The sequence below is a fragment of the Sminthopsis crassicaudata genome, chromosome 5 (assembly GCF_048593235.1).
Source record: "Sminthopsis crassicaudata isolate SCR6 chromosome 5, ASM4859323v1, whole genome shotgun sequence".
NCBI classification, from domain to species: domain Eukaryota; kingdom Metazoa; phylum Chordata; class Mammalia; order Dasyuromorphia; family Dasyuridae; genus Sminthopsis; species Sminthopsis crassicaudata.
In genome coordinates this window covers 221,231,752-221,255,846 of record NC_133621.1, presented here as the reverse complement: position 1 = coordinate 221,255,846, position 24,095 = coordinate 221,231,752, and the positions used below count along the sequence as shown (strand labels likewise).

At 32.9% G+C, this 24,095-nt stretch overlaps 1 protein-coding gene across 1 annotated transcript; it reads left to right on the top strand.

The window, feature by feature from the left end:
* Positions 1-20,975: 20,975 nt before the first annotated feature.
* LOC141542797 (olfactory receptor 6C1-like) lies at positions 20,976-21,932 on the top strand. Its single transcript, XM_074267384.1, has one exon. It carries the CDS (start codon positions 20,976-20,978, stop codon positions 21,930-21,932), a length of 957 nt encoding a protein of 318 aa, XP_074123485.1.
* The last annotated feature ends 2,163 nt before the right edge of the window (positions 21,933-24,095 follow it).

Here is a 24,095-nt window from a genome sequence, read left to right as displayed (position 1 = left end):
GTCCCAAATGAATTTGGGGATGACTGAGGAGAAAAATGATGTAATAGAATTCTTTGGTCCCCTGATTTTTAGGGGCCTTCTATTTTGGCAGTGGGTCAGGAAATACTAAATCTTCTGTCTTGAAGTGTGTTTCAGGAAACTCTCTTGATTCTGATCCCTCCCTAAGTTAGATACAAGAAGAAAGGCTGCAATAGCATGATGATCTTCAAATCTTGATTAATGCAGAATAATCATCATCCCATCAGCACATAAGCAGCTTCTGTTCAACTCAGCATCAAGAATAGACCTGATTCCAACAGATTTGTAATGGAGAGAGCCATCAGCATCCAGAGAGGATTTTCGGGATTGAATGTGGATCATATTCACATTTTGTGTTTTCACCTTTTTTATTATTGTTTTTGCTTACTTGCTTTTTTTCTTTCTAATTTTTTTTCCTTTTGACATGATTTTTCTTGTGCAGCATGATAAATATGGAAATAAATTTAGAAGAATTGCATATGTTTAACCCATATTGGATTACTTGCTGTCTAGAGGAGAGCAGTAGGGGAGAGGGAGAAAGAAAAAATTTGGAACACAACGTTTTGCAAGGATGAATGTTGAAAACTATATTTGCATGTATTTTGAAAAGTAAAAACCTATTATTATTGATGAGGAATAAACTGAGGTTCTAAACAGAGACGGGTCAGTTCCTTTTCTCTCTCTCCTTCCTTCCCCAAAGTAACCAACGGCAGTTCGGCAGCAAAGGAATTTGCTACTTATTGCTGTATGGAAACAAAGTCTTTATTGAGAGTAAAGGGATAGACAGGCACTTGGCCTTCAGGAAGACCCAAAATACCTGAAAAGGGGGACATCAGTTGACGGGCATTTGGCTGGTATATACAAAATGAAAAGATTTCATTTTTCAGCCTTCATTATATACATACATGATGACTAGAGTCATCAAAACAATGTTTGCACAGAGATGTTATTAAGAGGTTCCAGAGATATTTGTCAATAATACAAGAATTCTCTGTTGTAAATAAGACAGGAATTTTCTTATTATTGTAAATAGAGAATTCTCTCTCTTTTTTGTATTTATTTATTTTTAATAGTTTTATTTATTTATATTTATAGTCTCTTTTTTATTTTATTTTATTTTTTAGTTATTTTTTTATTAATTTTTATAATTATAACATTTTCTTTGACAGTACATATGCATAGGTAATTTTTTTTTTACAACATTATCTCTTCTACTCCCTTCTATTCCCAGTTTTTCCCCTCCTTCCCTCCACCCCCTTTCCTAGATGGCAGGCATTACCATACATATTAAATATCTTATAGTATATCCTAGGTACAATATATATGTGCAGAACCAAATTTTGTTGTTGTTGTTGTTGCAAAGGAAGGATTATATTTGCAAGGTAAAAATAATATGGGAAGAGACATAAAACAAAACAAAACAAAACAAAAAACCAATGCTCTCAGTTTACACTCATTTCCCAGTGTTCTTTTTCTAGGTGTAGCTGATTCTGTCCATCATTGATCAATTGGAATTGGATTAGCTCTTCTCTATGTTGAAGATATCCACTTCCATCAGCATACATCCTCGTACAGTATCATTGTTGAAGTGTATAATGATCTTCTGGTTCTGCTCGTTTCACTTAGCATCAGTTGATGTAAGTCTCTCCAAGCCTCTCTGTATTTCTCCTGTTGGTCATTTCTTACAGAACAATAATATTCCATAACATTCATATACCATAATTTACCCAACCTTTCTCCAATTGATGGACATCCATTCATTTTCCAGTTTCTAGCCACTACAAAAAGGGCTGCCACAAACATTTTGGCACATACATGTCCCTTTCCCTTCTTTAGTATTTCCTTGGGATATAAACCCAGTAGTAGCACTGCTGAGTCAAAGGGTATGCACATTTTGATAACTTTTTGGCCATAATTCCAGATTGCTCTCCAGAATGGTTGGATTCTTTCACAACTCCACCAACAATGCATCAGTGTCCCAGTTTTCCCACAGCCCCTCCAACATTTATCGTTATTAATTCCTGTCATCTTAGCCAATCTGACAGGTGTGTAATGATATCTCAGAGTTGTCTTAATTTGCATTTCTCTGATCAATAGTGATTTGGAACACTTTCATATGAGTGGAAAGAGTTTTAATTTCATAATCTGAAAATTGTCTGTTCATGTCGTTTGACCATTTATCAATTGGAGAATGGCTTGATTTCTTATAAATTAAAGTCAATTCTCTGTATATTTTGGAGATGAGGCCTTTATCAGAACCTTTAACTGTAAAAATGTTTTCCCAATTTGTTACTTCCCTTCTAATCTTGTTTGCATTACTTTTATTTGTGCAGAAACTTTTTAATTTGGCATAATCAAAATTTTCTATTTTGTGATCAATAATGGTCTCTAGCTCTCCCTTGGACACAAACTCCTTCCTCCTCCACAAGTCTGAGAGGTAAACTATCCCATGTTCTTCCAATTTATTTATGATTTCATTCTTTATGCCTAAATCTTGGACCCATTTTGATCTAATCTTAGTATGTGGTGTTAAATATGGGTCCATGCCTAGTTTCTGCCATACTAATTTCCAGTTTTTCCCAGCAGTTTTTGTCAAATAATGAATTCTTATCCCAACATTTGGGATCTTTCAGTTTATCAAACACTAGATTGCTATTTTTATTCACTATCTTGCCCTGTGAACCTAACCTATGCACTGATCAACTAGTCTATTTCTTAGCCAATACCAAATGGTTTTGGTGACTGTTGCTTTATAATATAGCTTTAAATCAGGTACACTTAGACCACCTTCCTCTGACTTTTTTTTTCATTACTTCCCTTGAAATTCTCGACCTTTTGTTGTTCCATATGAATTATGTTGTTATTTTTTCTAGGTCATTAAAATAGTTTCTTGGGAGTCTGATTGGTATAGCATTAAATAAATAGATTAGTTTAGGGAGTATTGTAATCTTAATTATATTTACTCGGCTTATCCAAGAGCACTAAATGTCTTTCCAATTGTTTAAATCTGACTTTATTTTTGTGGCAAATGTTTCATAATTTTGCTCATATAATTCCTGACTCTCCTTTGGTAGATATATTCCCAAATATTTTATACTATCAACCGTTATTTTGAATGCAATTTCTCTTTGTATCTCTTGCTCTTGGATTGTGTTGGTAATGTATAGAAATGCTGAGGATTTATGTGGATTTATTTTGTATCCTGCAACTTTGCTAAAACTCTGAATTATTTCTAATAGCTTTTTAGCAGAACCTTTGGGGTTCTCTAAGTATACCATCATGTCATCTGCAAAGAGTGATAATTTGATTTCCTCTTTTTGCAGAAATGGCAATGATTGTACCCCTCCCCCTCTGGTCTGAGCTGTGTGAGCTGTCTGTCTCACTCTGGCTGCCTGCCCTCAATCTGCACCCAGTCTGTTCAATCCTCCCTCGAGAAAACACAGACCTTCTCTGGCGAATTTCAAGAATGTTGTCTCTTGGTGATTATTTGTGGGTTTCTTTTCTGGTCAAGCATTAACTCCGAGGCTTGTCATGAAGTAAATTCTGAGAGAAGAAGCGGAGCTCAAGCACCTGTCTGCCTCCACTCTGCTATCTTGGCCGTGAGAATTCTCTATTGTTATCTCCTTCAATCTCTCCCAAAAAAGGAATTTCCTGTTGGTATTTTTGATCTTAAGCTATCTCCTTTCCAAATCTCATCATTATGATTAAAAAAGACTATCTTGGCCTGATCTACAAGTATTAAGGCCAAACACTTGCTACAGAAGTTAAATCCTAGTGTTAGGTATGACATTCAGCAAATTTGCTTACATGGTTCAAGAGTGAAAAATCAAAACACAAGTCTTCAATCCAGAAACTGAAGTAGGTGATATAAGCAGCCTTTTACCTGCCTCCTCACACCTGACTCAATCCAAATAGAATATAAAAATACTGGAGGAAGAAATATCCAAGTGTTAAAACTATAAGAAAAGTTTTCATGTAGAGGAGAGACAATCTAAAATTCATCTCATTACCTGAAAATCAATAAAGAGAACAAAAAAAGCAAAAAGCTAGAATATTTCAAAAGTTCATAAATTGCACAATTTTCTTAGAACCTGAAGGCAAAGGAAAAATAGAAAAAATCGATGATTAAAAGAAATCTCCAAATAAATAATTGTAGGAACATCATAATAAAAAATTCAGAAACTCCAGGTCAAAGGGGAAAAAAATGCTTTGTATTCAGCAAAATAGAAAGATTTCAATGACAAGGAGCCACAATCAGGATTACATAATGTTGGGGGCCGTAGCCCTTTGATATTCCTTGTTTGATCTCCAACTTCCTTTGGGACTTGGACCTTTGATACAAGATCTAGTCAAACTATTTTGGGCTATCTGAGCTGGCCCCCATTCTAATCTGCTCAGATAGACCAAATGCCATCAGGAAATTCCTTTTTGAGAAGAAACTCCTGTCTGTCCCCAAAAGATAAGAAGAGAATCCTTATCTTATTTACATCACTCTCCAGAACCTCCTTACATCACTGCATCTGAATGATTGTGCTCTTGTATAAAACAGAGTCCTCAAAAATCTATTCTTTGCAAAATTGGCCTTGTACCTTGCAGCCATTTTGCCCACCGACTCTCCAGTGTTTCCATTCTAATCAATAAAGACTATTTTTCCTTACAGCATTAAGTAGTAAATTCATTTGCTGCCGACCCTGCCCTTGGTTACTTTGGGGAAGGAAGGAGAGAGAGAAAAGGAACTGACCCATCTTGGTTTAGAACCTCAGTTTACTCCTCATCAATAAGACTTGTTAAATTCTACAGCAACAGATAAGAGAACTTACAATATGATACTCTAAATGACAAAAGACAAAGACAGTTATTCTTATTTGTTATTATTATAATCCTTTGGAAGAAAATAGATATGTTTGATGAAAGGACCAGAATTTAGTACTCATTTTGAAATGAAAAAGCAGTCAAAAGAAACATTGAGTGGTATTAATATTTATTCAAATGGAAGGAATAATTAAGGATTAAATTGGGAATGAAATCATTTATGTGCTAATGAGAACAAGGAACAATATATTCTTAGGAATTCAATGTCTTCAAAGGTCACAGAGAAGGGCAAATATCACAGAGGGCTTGGAAGTATAGTCCTGATGGTTATCTAAAGACAGAAGTAAGAAGGATAGGGAGCTATACAGAGGAAGAAAAGAAAGGAAGGATATCTTTTTTCATATAATAATGTTAGATTTAGGGACTGAACCCCCAAAATATTGGCATTCAGGCTAGTGTCACAAGGAATTTCAAAAGAATCTGTAGGTTTAGACCATCTCTAAATCAAGAGGAAAATATTTTATTATTATTATGCCATTGATGGTGGGCTAAGTTACAAAAGAGAGTTCAAGAAAAAAAGAGGTGAAGAGGGAAAGATAAATATGAACTTTTATAGGAAAAATTAACCAAGTGCTTTATGTCCTTCACTTTAGAGGTTTTTAGGGCCTGTTAGGTTAGGCATTTAATTGTGTTATTCATTAACTCTAGGATGTCACTGATATGCTAATTTTATTGCTTAGAGGTCCAGTTGGGTAGTGGTTAGGTTAGGCATTTCATGTCACACACCCCATCAAAGTTTACCATGAAATGTAAACTAAAACAAGATAATTTAAAGGCAGAGATACAGTATTCTTAAGATAGACAACTTGAAGCCTATACCATTTGATTACTAAGGGCTACATTTCTAAAGTCTTTTCCCAGGTCAGGTACCCAATGTTTACAATCACATTATTAGGAATACATACAGTGAAAAATATTCAAAAATGGAGGAAAGAGTAGAGGGATCAGTTTAAAATATGAACTTAATATGAACTTGATTTAAAAAAAAAAAAGGACAATACAATTACATACACACAAACTGTAAAAATACATTAAACAACAAAGAAATCAAAAGTGAAGAGAGAGGAAGAAAAGCTGATAAGAAAGGAGAATAATAGATAAGGGAATTGTCATAAGCAAAACAAACCCCAAAGTCAAAGTGAAACCAAAGAACAAAAATCTATGATGAAATGAAGCAAATGGAAGAAAAGAAGGAAAATGGAATGGAAATAAGATTTCCTCATTAGTAAATCAAAATTTAGGCACACTTCTTTTTTAAACCACTTTATAAAAAGAATAATAAGAGGAAAGAGTAGGAAAAGTACAAAATGACAGGAGATAGATTAAAAGTCTCAATGGTAGGCTGTGCTACAGTAAATACAGATACAATAAAAAATAACAAAAAAGGGAACTGCATCATACTTAAAGGACCATACTTAATCAATAGAAATACTTACTTTTATGCACTGAATGGTATAGTATCTACATATTCATTATATATATATATATATATGTATATGTATATATACATATATATATATATATGTATATATATATATATATATATATAATATTATCCCTTGTATTCATTTTTCCAAATTATCCCCCCCTCCCTCTACTCCCTCCCCCCGATGACAGGCAATCCCATACATTTTACATGTGTTACAATATAACCTAGATACAATATATGTGTGTAAATACCATTTTCTTGTTGCACAATAAGCATTACATTCCGAAGGTACAAGTAACCTGGGTAGACAGACATTAGTGCTAACAATTTACATTCACTTCCCAGTGTTCCTTCTCTGGGTGTAGCTACCTCTGTCCATCATTTATCACCTGGAAGTGAGTTGGATATTCTTTACGTTGAAGATTTCCACTTCCATCAGAAGTATCTACATATTCAAAGAAAATTTTAATTAAATAAACTATAATAGTAATCTTTACCCAAATTAGCTTATTCACTCAGTGATATGCCAATTCAATTATTAAGAAATGTTTTACAGAACTAGAAAAAGAATAAAGGTCCTTTGTATGAATAAAGATTAGCAATATAAAAAGAAAGAGTAAAAATGTTAGAAAATAAAAGATCCCAGCAGTGGTAGATAATCAAAATATGGTACCATAAATATTCACCCAAATGATTTGATATTGGTTCAAAATAGAGTGATCAATTATTAAAATATATACACAAAATATAAACACAAGCAGACACAGTTTTTAATAAATCCAAAGACCCTAGTTACTAAAATAAGGATTCATTATTTGTTGAAAACTGTTAGAAAAAATGGGACAGAAGTATGGCATAAATTATTTATAGATCAATATTTCATACTATATATAAATATACTCCCCAACAAATATGTAACTTAAACATAAAAGGTTACATGACAAGAAAACTAGAAGGGAAGAAGTATATTCCCTTGTAGATCTATTATTGGCTAATGAAGAGTTCATAATAGATAAAGATCACAGAAAATGAAGTGGATAATTTTGATGGTATCAAGTTACATTTTTAACAATATCAATACATTTAAAATTAGAATGATAAGAGGTACCTGGGGAAAATATTAGCAGTAAGATCTTGAGGATCTCTTACTCAAGGTATGTAAGGAGCTGAAATAGAATACGAGCCATTGTCCAATTCATAAAATTCATGAAGAAAAAGTATGAAGAGACAGTTCCCCCTAAAATAAATTTAAATTATTAATAATCAGGTAAAATTATCCATATAAATAAAGTTCAAATTATAGTAATTTTATTAGATACTCATTAGATTGGCAAAAAAGATAAAAGAAGAAAATGACAAAAGTTGGAAGTGCTAATAGAAATTAAACACTGTTAAATGAACTCTGCTATTAGGGAAACATTATTTAGTTCGTCCATCATGGAAAGCAATTTGAAATCAAGCCCCCAATATCATCAAACTATTCACATCTTTTGATGCAACTCTACCATGATTACACTTAGCCCCTCCCAAAAAATATTAAATTAAATATTTTAACTATGTAAAAATTAATTCATGTACTACTGTAAAGTCTTACAAATAATGAATCTATTTTTGCTAATACTTGGTGTAATTTGTGAAATAGTAATTTAGGAAGAAGTCCAGAAACATTTCTATAATTTAGATATTTAAAATAAATAGTACAAAGCAATACATTGCTTATCAATCATAATTGTCAGTAGGTCCATTGGCCCTGGGGCACATTTTCATTCTCCACTAAGGACAATTTTGCTCTGGACTCATATACTTGTATCAGGCTTTCAGTTCTATAGAAGTTTATGGATTTAAATTTCAAAGTTATCTTATGCTACCTGGAATGTCAGAGGAAGAGACATTAAGAACTTGAACAACTTTTTTTTTTTAATAATCCATTTATATTGATCTTGAAAAAGACTAAAAGTGAAAAACATGAGGGTTAGAAGAATGTTCATTGAAATCAACTCAACTTTATGCCCAAATAGTTATCGAAATGTGCATACTCTTTGACCCAGCAGTGCTACTACTGGGCTTATATCCCAAGGAAATACTAAAGAAGTGAAAGGGACCTGTATGTGCCAAAATGTTTGTGGCAGCCCTTTTCATAGTGGCTAGAAACTGGAAAATGAACTGATGTCCATCAATTGGAGAATAGTTGGGTAAATTATGGTATATGAATGTTATGGAATATCATTGTTCTGTAAGAAATGACCAACAGGAAGAATACAGAGAGGCTTGGAGAGACTTATATCAACTGATGCTAAGTGAAACGAGCAGAACCAGAAGATCATTATACACTTCAACAATGATACTGTATGAGGATGTATTCTGATAGAAGTGGATATCTTTTTTTTTAATAATATTATCCCTTGTATTCATTTTTCCAAATTATCCCCTCCCTCCCTCCACTCCCTCCCCCCAATGACAGATAATCCCATACATTTTACATGTGTTACAATATAACCTAGATACAATATATGTGTGTAAATACCATTTTCTTGTTGCACATTAAGTATTAGCTTCTGAAGGTATAAGTAACCTGGGTAGATAGACAGTAGTGCTAACAATTTACATTCACTTCCCAGTGTTCCTTCTCTGGGTGTAGCTACCTCTGTCCATCATTGATCAACTGGAGGTGAGTTGGATCTTCTTTATGTTGAAGATATCCACTTCCATCAGAATACCTCTTCATACAGCATTGAAGTGTACAACAATCTTATGGTTCTGTTCATTTCACTCAGCATCAGTTGATGTAAGTCTCTCCAAGCCTCTCTGTATTCCTCCTGCTGGTCATTTCTTACAGAGCAATAATATTCCATAACCTGATAGAAGTGGATATCTTCAACATAGAGAAGAGCTAATCCAATTCCAATTGATCAATGATGGACAGAATCAGCTACATCCAGAAAAAGAACACTGGGAAATGAGTATAAACTGTGAGCACTGTTTTGTTTTGTTTTGTTTTGTTTTGTTTTTCTTCCCAGATTATTTTTAGCTTCTGAATACAATTCTTCCTTTGCAACAACAACAACAACAACAAAATTCGGTTCTGCACATCTATATTGTACCTAGGATATACTATAAAATATTTAATATGTATGGGAATACCTGCCATCTAGGGGAGGGGGTGGAAGGAAGGAGGGGAAAAACTGGGAACAAAAGGGAGTACAACGGATAATGTTGTAAAAAAAAATTACCTATGAATATGTACTGTCAAAGAAAATGTTATAATTATAAAAATTAATAAAAAAAATTAAAAAAAGAAATAAAAAAAAGAAATCAACTCAACATTCTAGAAGACTGATGAAATTCAAAGGGAAGAATGAGACATACAGTTTCAGGCATGGAAAATGTTTAAATATATTTTGCTTGCCCATGCCTATTTGTTAGAATAGGTTTTGCTTTCCTTTTATTTATTTATTTTTTAATTTGAAAAGGTTAAAATAATATACTAGCTATTCCATTCAATAATAATTGATTAAGCACCTATTTTGTGATAGAGAATATGGTAACTGCTAAGGATACAAATGAGTAAAGGGGGCAATTTCTATTCTCAAGGATCTTACAATTTAATAAAAAAAAAAAAAAAGGACAAAACAGAAAAAGAAGCTGAAAACTAGGAGTATCAATCTCAAGAGAGCCTCCAGGGGCTTGAGATGGAATAATGTTTCATGGAATCAAAGCAAAACTAGTGATAGGAAATGGAGTTATCTAAACATCGTGAGGACACTATGAAGTAAAGTTTTTGGAGGAGATTAATACTCTACCAATTAGAGGAGAAAGTAGATTGAAAAGTTGTTGAGAAATATCAATAAAGTTTTGAAAAAAAGGAAAGAAAGCAGCAGTCATTTAATTAATTTTAAAAAAATTTAAGGATAGAATAGAAATAAATTTTTTTAGACTCATTCTTCTATTTATTTATTTTTATTATTGTTTTTTTTTTAATTTTTTTATTTATTTTTCCAAATTATCCCCTCCCTCCCTCCACTCCTTCCCCCCGATGGCAGGTAATCCCATACATTTTACATGTGTTACAATATAACATAGATAGAATATATGTGTATAAATACCATTTTCTTGTTGCACATTAATTATTAGCTTCCGAAGGTATAAGTAACCTGGGTTGATAGACAGTAGTGCTAACAATTTACATTCGCTTCCCAGTAGTCCTTCTCTGGGTATAGTTATTTCTGTCCATCATTGATCAACTGGAAGTGAGTTGGATCTTCTTTATGTTGAAGATTTCCAGTTCCATCAGAATACATCCTCATACAGTATTGTTGTTGAAGTGTATAGTGATCTTCTGGTTCTGCTCATTTCACTCAGCAACAGTTGATGTAAGTCTCTCCAAGCCTCTCTGTATTCCTTCTGCTGGTCATTTCTTACAGAGCAATAATATTCCATAACCTTCATATACCACAATTTACCCAACCATTCTCCAATTGATGGACATCCATTCATCTTCCAGTTTCTAGCTACAACAAAAAGAGCTGCCACAAACATTTTGGCACATACAGGTCCCTTTCCGCTCTTTAGTATTTCTTTGGGATATAATCCCAATAACAGCAATGCTGGGTCAAAGGGTATGCACAGTTTGACAACTTTTTGGGCATAGTTCCAAATTGCTCTCCAGAATGGCTGGATTCTTTCACAAATCCAACAACAATGTATCAGTGTCCCAGTTTTCCCACATCCCCTCCAACATTCATCATTATTTGTTCCTGTCATCTTAGCCAATCTGACAGGTGTGTAGTGGTATCTCAGAGTTGTCTTAATTTGCATTTCTCTGATCAGTAGTGATTTGGAACACTCTTTCATATGAGTGGATATAGTTTCAATTTCTTCATCTGAGAATTGTCTGCTCATATCCCTTGACCATTTATCAATAGGAGAATGGTTCGGTTTCCTATAAATCAGGGTCAGTTCTCTATATATTTTGGAAATGAGACCTTTGTCAGAACCTTTCTTTTAAAAATATTTTCCCAATTTGTTACTTCCCTTCTAATCTTGTTTGCATTAGTATTGTTTGTACAGAAACTTTTTAGTTTGATGTAATCAAAATCTTATATTTTGTGATCAATAATGATCTCTAATTCTCCTCTGGTCATAAATTCCTTCCTCCTCCACAGGTCTGAGAGGTAGACTATTCTCTGTTCCTCTAATCTATTTATGATCTCATTCTTTATGCCTAAATCATGGATCCATTTTGATCTTATCTTGGTATATGGTGTTAAGTGTGGGTCCATATCTAATTTCTGCCATACTAATTTCCAGTTTTCCCAACAGTTTCTTCCGAATAATGAATTTTTGTCCCTAATGTTGGTATCTTTGGGTTTATCAAAGATTAGATTGCTATAGATGTACCCTTTTTTGTCCTTTGTATCTAATCTGTTCCACTGATCTACTGGTCTATTTCTTAGCCAGTACCAAATGGTTTTGGTGACTGCTGCTATATAATATAGCTTTAGATCAGGTACACTTAGACCACCTTCCTCTGACTTTTTTTTCATTAGTTCCCTTGCAATTCTCGACCTTTTATTCTTCCATATGAATTTTGTTGTTATTTTTTCTAGGTCATTAAAATAGTTTATTGGGAGTCTGATTGGTATAGCACTAAATAAATAGATTAGTTTGGGGAGTATTGTCATCTTTATTATATTCACTCGACCTATCCAAGAGCACTGAATGTCTTTCCAATTATTTAAATCTGACTTTATTTTTGTGGCAAGTGTTTTGTAATTTTTCTCATATAATTCCTGACTATTCTTTGGTAGATGGATTCCCAAATACTTTATACTCTCAACATTTGTTTGGAATGGAATTTCTCTTTTCATCTCTTGCTGTTGCATTTTGTTGGTGATATATAAGAATGCTGAGGATTTATGTGGATTTATTTTGTATCCTGCCACTTTGCTAAAATTCTGAATTATTTCTAATAGCTTTTTAGCAGAGTCTTTGGGGTTCTCTAAGTATACCATCATGTCATCTGCAAAGAGTGATAGTTTGATTTCCTCATTTCCTACTCTAATTCCTTGAATCTCTTTCTCGACTCTTATTGTCGAGGCTAGCGTTTCTAGTACTATATTGAATAGTAATGGTGATAGTGGGCAACCTTGTTTCACTCCTGATCTTATTGGGAAAGGTTGCAGTTTATTTCTATTGCATATTATGCTTACTGAAGGTCTTAAATATATGCTCCTGATTATTCTAAGGAATAATCTATTTAGAAAAGAAATAAAATTTAAAAAACAACAGATAAAAAGGAGAGCTTAGTTTTTAAAAAAATAAACAAAATATTTAATGTAATAAGTTTTGCAGCTTTATATACAATCCTCTTTTTTCTGTCATCCTTATATGTTTATTTTGTTTGATGCTTGTTAACTTTGTAATTTTTTTGAAGTTAAAAATAAAGGGAGATAGGGGCATCTAGATGGCACAGTGGATAGAGCACCAGTCCTGAAGTCAGGAGGACTTGAATTCAAATTTGGCTTCAGACACTTAACATTTCCTAGCTGTGTGACCCTCAGCAAGTCACTTAACCCCAATTGCCTCAGAAAAATAAAATAAAATAAAGAGGGATGAAAGGAGCAAGAGTAAAGACCTGGAATATACTAATATGAAAAGTTCAGCCCTTGGATAGTTAATCAATAGGATTATCGACAAAAGATAAAAGGAAAAAAAATCATAAAAGGGCAATTTCAGGAAACCCCAATGAAGAGAAGAAATGAGGATTTTAAAAGTTAAATTTTTATGCAAATATAAAACATGAATTATATTTATGTATGTATGCATATTTATGTTTATATATACACATGAACATGAATAATTCTCATTAATGTAGAATAACTGGAAACTTCCTCTACCAACCTAATTTTGGCTTTCTAACTGAGTACTAGGGAACTTCCTGAAGCACAAAGAGAAGGGTTCAGAGCTGGGCCTAGGCACATCTCTAACCTATGTTAGAAAGAGTTTGAGTCTACACATTCCTAACTCTGGTCCAGTCCTACTACTCTAAGTGTTTTTATTATTGCTATTATGGAGTGTATAGGGGATTCAAGGAGAGCTAGCATTTCTAGTTAGAGATTTTGACAAGCTTTTTGTAAGAGTTGTTCATTTGCTTTTGGCGTTCACCTTTCATCTGTTACTGCAAAAACTTCTAGCATCCAGTGTGACCAGACTATGGTAAAACTGATGGGCTAAACCAAGTTAAGGGTAATCATGAAGAAGCACCCACAGTTTGACCAAACATGAAACTTTCAAGGTCCTATTACAGCCTGGCTCACAAGCAGTCCTTTGTTGTTGCATGGTCTTGCAACTGCATGGTAATGACTCTGGAAGAGAGAGTAAGGCTGACAACTTTGAGCACTTCTGCTTCTCTTAGATCTAATTCACACAAAGTCAAGACATCACCTAGTGTTGACCAACAATGTTGACACCATTATTGTCACACTGATTCATCAGTTCAGTCTTATTTAAATTTAAATAAACATTTCTCCAGAGACTATTCACTAAAATAAAACAAAAGAGAAAAAATGGAAAGAACAAAAATGTGGGGAAGGATATATGGCATTTCCTTTTGGAACTAGAATCAAATTCTTTTGTGTTTGCCATGAAAGAGGTTTTTTTTTTTTTTTTTTTGGGGGGGGGGATGAGCATTATGAAATGGGATTCTTGTAAACTTACAGCTTTTCTGGTGATAAAGAACAGTAGAATTTGTCCTCATTGTTAAGTAGCTCTAGAGAATTCCAGACAGGTAACTAATCCCATAAGATTGAATAATTAATCAGCTAAATAGTTTTGCAAATGGATAGTTAGATTCCCATTTAGTTACCTTCCCAAACTTTCTCAAGTATTTAGCTTGCTAAGGATTTTTTTTTTTTTTTTTTTTTTTTTTTTTTAGGGAGGATCTCTTTGGGCACTGTCCCCTAAGCTTCTATTTCCAACATATCTTAAAATGGATTAGGTTTTATATTCTTTAGTGCCTTCTGAACTTGCTTTTCCATGACACCTTGCCTTGTTCAGTGAATTAATCCTCCTGAGCAGGTATCAGTCATGGCAGAGAAGACACTTTTTGTATTTCTAGAAAGATATAATCAGCATGGAAATTTGTGAAGAATTTCATCCTCTATAGAACTGAGATATTTCATGGAGATATAATCAACAGAATGTCTCAGAGTCTAAAAATCAAGGTCATATTTAAATGGGTAGGAAGAAAATAGTTATAGACATGTCCCATTGGCTGATAATAAGTAGAAACCTTGGAGAACATATGAAAAACCATGCATTTGTGTGCGAGAAAGTGAACAAGCTTGGCCACACTACCAGTATTAACTCATTACTTCTCAGTTTTGAGGTCAAACTATGTAGAATATTTTGGTTAATTTTTCATAAGTAGCCTATCAAGGATTGTGGAGGAAAAGTAAGTATTTTTTTTAAATATCCATTTTTCTTCTTTCCATTGATATTATAGTAGAACTCAGTATCTGTATATGGTTGCATGTGTCCTTCTTAAATATGAACACCCATAATGACATATCCTCAGGAATACAATTTTATTCATGGAAATCATAGAATAAATATTAATTATGATATCCAATTTGTCATTGCTCATTCATTAATTCTGGCCTATGTGGGAATAGTATTGGAAATTGTTCATTGGTTTTTAATACATGGAATCATAGATTTCAAACTAAAGATCTCTCAGAAGGAATCGGGTTCAATCCTCTTAATTATTTAGTTGAGAAAATTGAAAAATCAGAGAAGTTAAATTACTTTCCTAAGGTCAGACAGGTATTCAGTGACAAAGCCAATTCTGGGTGAAAGTCCCTTGACTCCCAATACAGCATTCTTATCACTAATACATAACTAATAATTGATTATTGAATTAAAATGGAACATGAGGGATATTAGAAAAGAAAAGAAAGGAAATGATAAGGAGAAGCAACTACTGAATCTTGCATATTTGTTTGTTGCATATTTTCAAATATTTTCTAAAGAGTCACCATAGAAGAGAATTTTTAACTATATTATGATATATGAGAGGGATGGAAATCTAACATTCAGAATACTTATGTAAACTGTAAGAGATGAAGAGATTTTTAAACTTAGCATAAAGCATGACTAGGATAAATGAAACCAGCAAACATCTAAGAAATGGAGGAAATCAGTTGATTTCACAAGAGTAAGTGAGCATGTAGAGAAAAGCCAGAAAAACTAATGGATTTACAGCAATTTAAGTATAAGACCAGTTCAGAATTCATTGAAAGTAACTGTATAATCATAAATTTAGAAATAGAAGGGAATGCAGGGTAATCAACTCCAATCCCCTCCTTTTATTGATAAGGAAAGTAATAAACAGAGGGGTTAAGTGAATTGCCCAAAATCACAGAGGCAACATAAGACTAAACTATGTGATTTGAGCAAGCATGGCTCAAGATGATCAGTTTCCTGTACAATATCTCCTCCAGTGATCCATTACTTGTAATCTGTAAAATGGGAATAAAATTAGCACCTATCTCCCAGAATTGTCAGGTATATTATAAAGTATTCTGCATGCTTTAAAACATTATGCAAATGATTATTTCTATCTTTCTGCATGAATAAGTTCCTCCTAACATTCTTCTTTCTCTTCATGACTACCTGTCATAAAATCACAGATTAAAAGATGAAACAGATTAGTGATCATTTAATTTACAGCTTCACATGATATTCTTTTATGTTATCAGTGTTCATTCTTATAATTAATAAGTAACAGTATGTTTCTTGGATAACATTATTATTACTATTAGTAGTAGTAGTAGTGGCTTTCTGGACATAACTCTTCTTGCTCTTCAATTCAAATTAGTAACTCTGGAGAAGGGAAATCAAGAGCACATATATAAAGAAAAAGCAATGCTAAAATGTAAAATTGGAGGAGATATTGTGCAGGACAATACTCATCTTGAGCCTTGCTTGTTCAAATCACTTCTATTCTAATTTCACAATCTGAGTCCTATAGGTAATTAAGTGAATTCCACCTTCTTTTTATTCTCTGTGCTACATTCCAACTTAGAAAAAAACTGGTGGAAATCATGAACATGAGTTGCTGGTAAATCTAAGAAACACTCTCTCTGAGTGAGTGAGACTTAGTAGAAGAGAAGAGTAGACCATAGAATTTAAAATGATTGAGGAACTGAAATATATATTAAGGAGTTCAAACTGTGTACATATGTATTTAATAATCTATAAATACCAAAGTACTAGTATCTCTGATAAAGTTGAAACTATTATTTAATCAACTTGAAGGCCTGAATTTTCAGCCTTAAATAGAGCATGGGTGATATTGCAGCCTAGATCTAGCACACTTAGTAAAGATAACCACAAGACAAGAAAAAGAAAAGAAATAAGCTTTGAAAAAATAATTATTATGTGCCAGGCAATGTGTTAAGCACTTTTTACAAGTATTCTTTCATTTCAGAATCACAACAATCTTGCAAGGTAGATACTATTATTGTCACCATTTTGCAATTGAGGAAACCAAGGTTAAAGTTTTTGCCTAGGATTACACATCTAGTAATTGTCTTCAGTGGCATTTGAAGTAAAGTTTTACTAATCCCAGCCCCAGTGCTCTATCCAGTGATGTATCCATAACAGTGGCTTCTTAAAAACTGAGTTAGTTAAAGGCAGGAACTGTGTCTTCAACTTTTTATGCTTAGCATTAAATAAAGCAGAGAATATGCACTTAAGAAATGGCTTCTTAGAGAGTGAATAGAAAAAAGTAAATACCCCTATTCTAAGGGAAATAATAAACATCAGTTAGTTCTGAAGTTGCAAGGGTGGAGTAATCCATTGCTCAGGTATATATCCCAGAGATTAGTAGCAGAGCAAAAGAAGGTGGTAGAAATATTCTAGTGTAGATGAGAATAAGAACATGCTCTCCTGTTATCTATACTTTTAATTTCTTCTTATCCCTATCTTCTATTTCCAGAAACTATGAAAAAATAGGGATAAGAAAACTAAAAGTTAAGCTTTTGGTAAGCTTTAGGAAGCCTGGTCAAGCTATTTATAAAGGAAATTGAATATTTATTGGAGCCTTGACAGAATGTCCTGAAGCTTGTATTTAGAACAACCTTCTTGAATTCTAATCACTATTATCATTTCCTCCCAAGTTACTAATTGTTTTAAATGCAATACACACACACACACACACACACACACACACACACATAAATATATATATATATATATATATATATATATATATACATATATATATATATATATATATATATATATATATACACACACACACACACATATATGTTTACAGGACTTTTAAAGATATATACATTTCTATCAAGGGAGACTATTTTTTTTATTTATTAGTTTTTATTTACCAGATATTTGCATGGGTAATTTTACAACATTGTCAATTGCCAAACCATTTGTTCCAATTTTTCCCTTCCTTCCCCCCACCTGCCCCCAGATGTCAGGTCGACCAATACATGTTAAATATGTTAGAGTATAAATTAAATACAATAAATGTATACATGACCAAACTGTTGTTTTGCTGAACAAAAAGAATCAGACTTTGAAATAGTGTACATTTTGCCTGTGAAGGAAATCTGAAATGCAGGCGGACAAAATTAAAGGGATTGGACATTCTATGTAGTGGTTCATAGTCATCTCCCAGAGTTTTTTTGCTGAGTGCAGCTGGTTCAGTTCATTACTGCTCTATTGGAACTGATTTGGTTCTTCTCATTGTTGGAGATGGCCACGTCCATTAGAATTGATCATCATACAGTATTGTTGTTGAAGTATATAATGATCTCCTGGTCCTGCTCATTTCACTCAGCATCAGTTCTTATAAGTCTCTCCAGGCCTTTCTGAAGTCATCCTGTTGGTCATTTCTTACAGAACAATAATATTCCGTAATATTCATATACCACAATTTATTCAGCCAATCTCCAATTGATGGGCATCCACATAGTTTCCAGTTTCTGGCACCACAAAAATGGCTGCCACAAACATTCTTGCACATACAGGTCCCTTTCCCTTCTTTAAGATCTCTTTGGGATACAAATCCAATAGCAACACTGCTGGATCACTTTTTGAGCATAGTTCCAAATTGCTCCAAATTGCAGTTCCACCAATAATGTGTCAGTGTCCCTGTTTTCCCACATCCCCTCCAACATTCTGTATTACCTTTCCCTGTCATTCTAGCCAATCTGACAGGTGTGGAGTGGTATCTCAGAGTTGTCTTAATTTGTATTTCTCTGATTATTAAAGGTTTGGAGCATCTTTTCATATGACTAGAAATAGTTTCAATTTCTTTATCCGAGAATTGTCTGTTCATATCCTTTGACCATTTATCAATTGGAGATTGGCTTGATTTCTTATATATTAGAGTCAAGTCTCTATATATTTTGGAAATGAGGACTTTATCTGAACCTTTGACTTTAAAAATATTTTCCCAGTTTATTGTTTCCCTTCTAATCTTATCTGCATTGATTTTGTTTGTACAAAAACTTTTCAATTTGGTGTAATCAAAGCTTTCTATTTTGTGATCAATAATGATCTCTAGTTCTTCTTTGGTCATGAATTTATTCCTCTTCCACAGGTCTGAGAGGTAAACTATGCTATGTTCCTCTAATTTATTTATAATCTCATTCTTTATTCCTAGGTCATGAACCCATTTTGACCTGACCTTGGTGTACAGTGTTAAGTTTGGGTCAATGCCTTTCTGCCATATTAATTTCTAATTTTTGTCAAACACTGAGTTCTTATCCCAAAGGCTGGGGTCCTTGGGTTGGTCAAACACTAGATTGTTAGAGTTATTATTTTGTCCTTTGGACCTAACCTATTCCACTGATCAACTAGTCTATTTCTTAGCCAATACCAAATGGTTTTGGTAACTCCTGCTTTATAATATAATTTTAGATCTGGTATAGCTAGGCCACCTTCATTTGATTTTTTTTCATTAATTCCCTTGAAATTCTTGACCTTTTGTTTTTCCATATGAACTTTGTTGTTATTTTTTCTAGGTCATTAAAATAGTTTTTTGGGAGTCTGATTGGTATAGCGCTAAATAAATAGATTAGTTTAGGTAGTATTGTCATCTTTATTATATTTGCTCTCTCTATCTAAGAGCATTTAATTTTTTCCAATTGGTTAGATTGGACTTAATTTGTGTGGAAAGTGTTTTGTAGTTTTGCTCATATAATTTCTGATTTTCCCTTGGCAGATAGATTCCTAAATATTTTATACTATCAGTAGTGACTTTAAATGGGATTTCTCTCTGTAACTCTAACTGTTGGACTTTGTTAGTGACATATAAGAATGCTGATGATTTATGTGGAGGGAGTCTATTTTTCTAATAATTTATATTAAACATCACAACTGTAATTCTATGTGAGAGAAGGGAGGGGAAAAGGGAGGGGAAATTTCTAATACTTTCTGTTGAAATTCTATATAAAAAATTAAAATGTTTGTTCGTTTGGGATGTTAAATAATATAAGTTAAAATAGGAAAGAGCCTGGTTCAGTCCTCACTTTACAGATGAGAAAAGTGAGTAGAAAGGTGAAGGGATTTGCTATAAATCACCAAGATAATAAGGAACACAATTAGTGGTTATAGCTCTTTTTTTATCCAAATCTTGGGCTGTTTCTACTGTAAGACTCCGTTTCTGTAACCTTTACTTCTACTATCAATTAGTTTTTCCATCTATCTATCTATCTACTATCTATCTATCTATCTATCTATCTATCTATCTATCTATCTATCTATCTGCCTGTCTGTCTAGATCTATCTCTTCCTTTCTCTTTCTCTATCTAATTGCTTACTCTCTGCCAGGTACTGTACTTAATGCTAAATATAGAATGTTGAAAACACAACTCCTGCCCTCAAGTAACTTATTCTAATGGCAGTGAAAATATAGAAACAACACTAACACTAACACATGGCATATGCTAAAGTATAAGCTAAGTTGATCTAAGTTTGGATGGAGAAGATTCCATCTATAAAAGATATTATTATGGGGGCACCTAGATGGTGAAGTGAATAGAGTATTAACTGTGGAGTCAGGAGGACCTGAGTTCTCCAGACATTTAACAATTCATACTTGTGTGATTGTGGGAAAGTCAGTAAGCCCAATTGCCTGGCAATAGAAACAGTAATATTAATACATAATCAGGGAAATATGTAAATGCCTTCATTTAACCAATAAGCTATAATTAATCAATAGATAGTTTTATAAGGGAAGCCTAAAAAAGTATTTTTGTGGACATATTCAGATGACTTTAAATAATAAGTTTAAGGATAAAAGTGAAGCTCTTAGCTCTTAGAGGCATATGATACTTAAATTGTTACTACTTTATATTTTATTAGGGCATATGTCTTCCCAATTATGTTAAACTCCTTAAACTATCAACTCTTCTGTTATTTATCTTTGAAAATCCCTTCATATCTACTATAGTAACATAACAATGATTTAACAAATATTTGAATGATTGAATTAATTAATTCTAATTATTTGTCCCTGAATCATTTCAAATATAGTCCATGCATGTTTTCTGTTGCTTTATATTTTTAATTCTATTTCCTTTTATTTTTATTAGAGATTTACTATAAAAGAGAGAAAACAAGCATGAAAAATCACACGCAGGTAACCGAATTCATCCTCCTGGGATTGTCAGATGACCCAGAGCTTCAAATGGTCATTTTCTTCTTCCTTTTATTGGCATATATTCTCAGCATTGCTGGCAATGTGACTGTAATCATCCTCACCTTACAGGATTCTCATCTACAGACCCCAATGTATTTCTTCCTCCGGAATTTCTCCTTCTTAGAAATTTCATTTACAACTGCTTGTATTCCCACATTCTTGGGTACAATTATTACTGAGGACAAGACTATTTCCTACAATGGCTGCATGGTTCAGTTGTTTTTCTTCATTCTCTTGGGAGTAACTGAATTTTACCTTTTAGCAGCCATGTCCTATGATCGTTATGTTGCCATCTGCAAACCCCTACATTACACAACCATCATGAGCAATAGAGTGTGCACATTGCTTGTCTTCTGCTCATGGTTTATGTCATTCATGATTATCTTCCCATTAATCATTCTGATGCAGCAGCTTGATTTTTGTGCTGATAATATCATTGACCATTTTACCTGTGATTATTCTCCCCTCTTACAACTATCCTGTACAGATACACAATTCTTAGAGACAATGGGTATTTCTTGGGCTGTGTTGACTCTTATGTTTACACTGGCATTAATCATCCTCTCCTATATATACATCATCAGAACAATTCTACGGATCCCTTCAGTCAGTCAGAGGAAAAAGGCCTTCTCCACTTGTTCTTCTCACATGATTGTCATCTCCATTTCTTATGGCAGCTGCATTTTTATGTACATCAAACCCTCAGCAAAAGGTAGAGTTTCTTTGAGCAAGGGAGTTGCTGTGCTTAATACATCAGTTGCTCCCATGTTGAATCCCTTCATTTATAGCTTAAGGAATGAGCAAGTGAAACAAGCCTTCATGGACATGATAAGGAAGATTTTATTTTCTTCAAACAAAGGAAAAGATTTGTTGAACTGAATAAAAAGATGTAATGAGCAGTAGAGATTTGTTACTGACAGCTCAGTTTTATCATTAATTTACAGATTAAATTTACCTATCAAATTATCTTATGTTTAATTTGTATACTATACAGTTGTTTATGCTCTCTCTCAAGAGAATGTAAGCTACTTGAGGATAGGGATTACTTTATTTTCTGTCATATTTCCACACCTATAGCAGAATGCTTTTTTTGTTGTTGTTGTTATTGTTTTTGCTAAAGCAATTGGGATTAAGCGATTTATCCAGGGTCACACAGCTTGGAAGTGTTAAGTGTCTGAGGACAGATTTGAACTCAGGTCCTCCTGACTTAGGGGCCTGTGTTCTATCCACTGCACCACCAAGCTGGCTCTAGCAGAGCCTTCTTACAAAGAAGGAAGTTTGTAAATTCTTATTGGTTGATTGGCTTTTAGAAGTGAATATTCCCTATATAAATTTATATCAAGATACAAAAAATCCATAATTTCTTACAGGAGAATCTATGGGATACAGTCAAAGCAATTCATAGGGGAAATTTTATATTTCTAAATAGCTACATGAATAAAATAGAGAAAAAGAAGATCAATGATTTGGACATGGAAGTAAAAAAGCTAGAAAAAGGACACATTAAAAAATTCCCAATTTATTTCTAAATTAGAAACTCTAAAATTCCAAAGAGAGCATAATAAAATGGAAACAAAGAAAACTATTGAACAAATACATAAAACTAAGATTTGGTTTTGTGAAAAAAATCAACAAAATAGATAAACCTTTGGTTAATTTGATTAAAAAAGGAAAGAAATACAAAAAACCTGAATCAAAAATGAAAAAGTGAACATATGACCAATGAAAAAGAAATAAAAGCTATTATTAGAAGCTATTTTGCCCAACTGTATGGCAGCAAATTTGACAATCTAACCAAAATGGATGGATATTTACAAAAAATAAGTTACTCAGATTAACAGAAGAGGAAATAAATTACTTAAATAGTTCTATTTTAGAAAAAGAAATTGAACAAGCCATTAATAAATTCCCTAAGAAAAAATTTCCAGGGCCAGATGGTTTCACAAATGAAGTCTCCTTTTAAAGAACAATTAATTCCAATACTATACAAATTATTTGGAAAAGAGGCCAAAAAAAAAGTTCTGTCAAATTCCTTCTGTGACACAAATATAGTACTTATACCTAATTCAGGAAGAGCCAAAACAGAGAAAGAAAATTATAGATCAATGTCAATAATTAAAATATGGATGCAAAAATTTAAATAAAATATTAGCAAAGAGATTATTGTAATTTATCAGCATGATAATACACTATGACCAAGTGGGATTTATTCCAGGAATGTAAAGATTGTTCAATGTCAGAAAAACTATATCATAATCAACCATATCAATAACAAAACTAACAGAAATCATATAATAATTTCAATAGCGATAGAAAAAAACTTTTAACAAAGTACACCACCCATTATTAATAAAAACATGAGAGAGTATATGAATTAATGGTGTTTTCCTTTAAATAAAATATTTCCTTTAAATAAATAATAATATTTAAAACCAACAATCACCATTATTTGTAATGGAGTGAAGCTGGGTGCATTGTCAGTAAGAACAGGGTTGAAACAAGGATGACCATTATCACCACTATTATTCAATGTTGTACTATTAATGTTGGCAATAAGAAAAGAAAAAGAAATTTAAAAATTAGAATAGGTAATGAGGAAATAAAACTATCATTCTTTGCAGATGATATGATGATATACTTAGAAAATCCTAGAAAATCATCCAAAAACATATGTGAAACATAAGCCTTAGCAAAGTTGAATAATATAAAATAAATCCAGACAACTTGTCAGCATTTCTACATATCATTGCCCAAGACTATCAGCAAGAGATAGAAAGAAAAATTCCTTTTGAAATAACTGTAAAAAAAAAAAAGAAAAAAAAAAGAAAAAAAAGAAAAAACAAAACAAAATATTTGGGGATTTACCTGCCAAAGCAAACCCAAGAACTATATGATTTAATTATAAAACACTTTTCCCACAAAGTAATGGGATGTAAATTGGATATAAAAAATTGGAAAAAACATCAGTTGCTCATGCATAGCCCAAACTAATATAATAAAAATAAAAATTCTGCTTAAATTGGTCTACTTATTCAGTGCAAT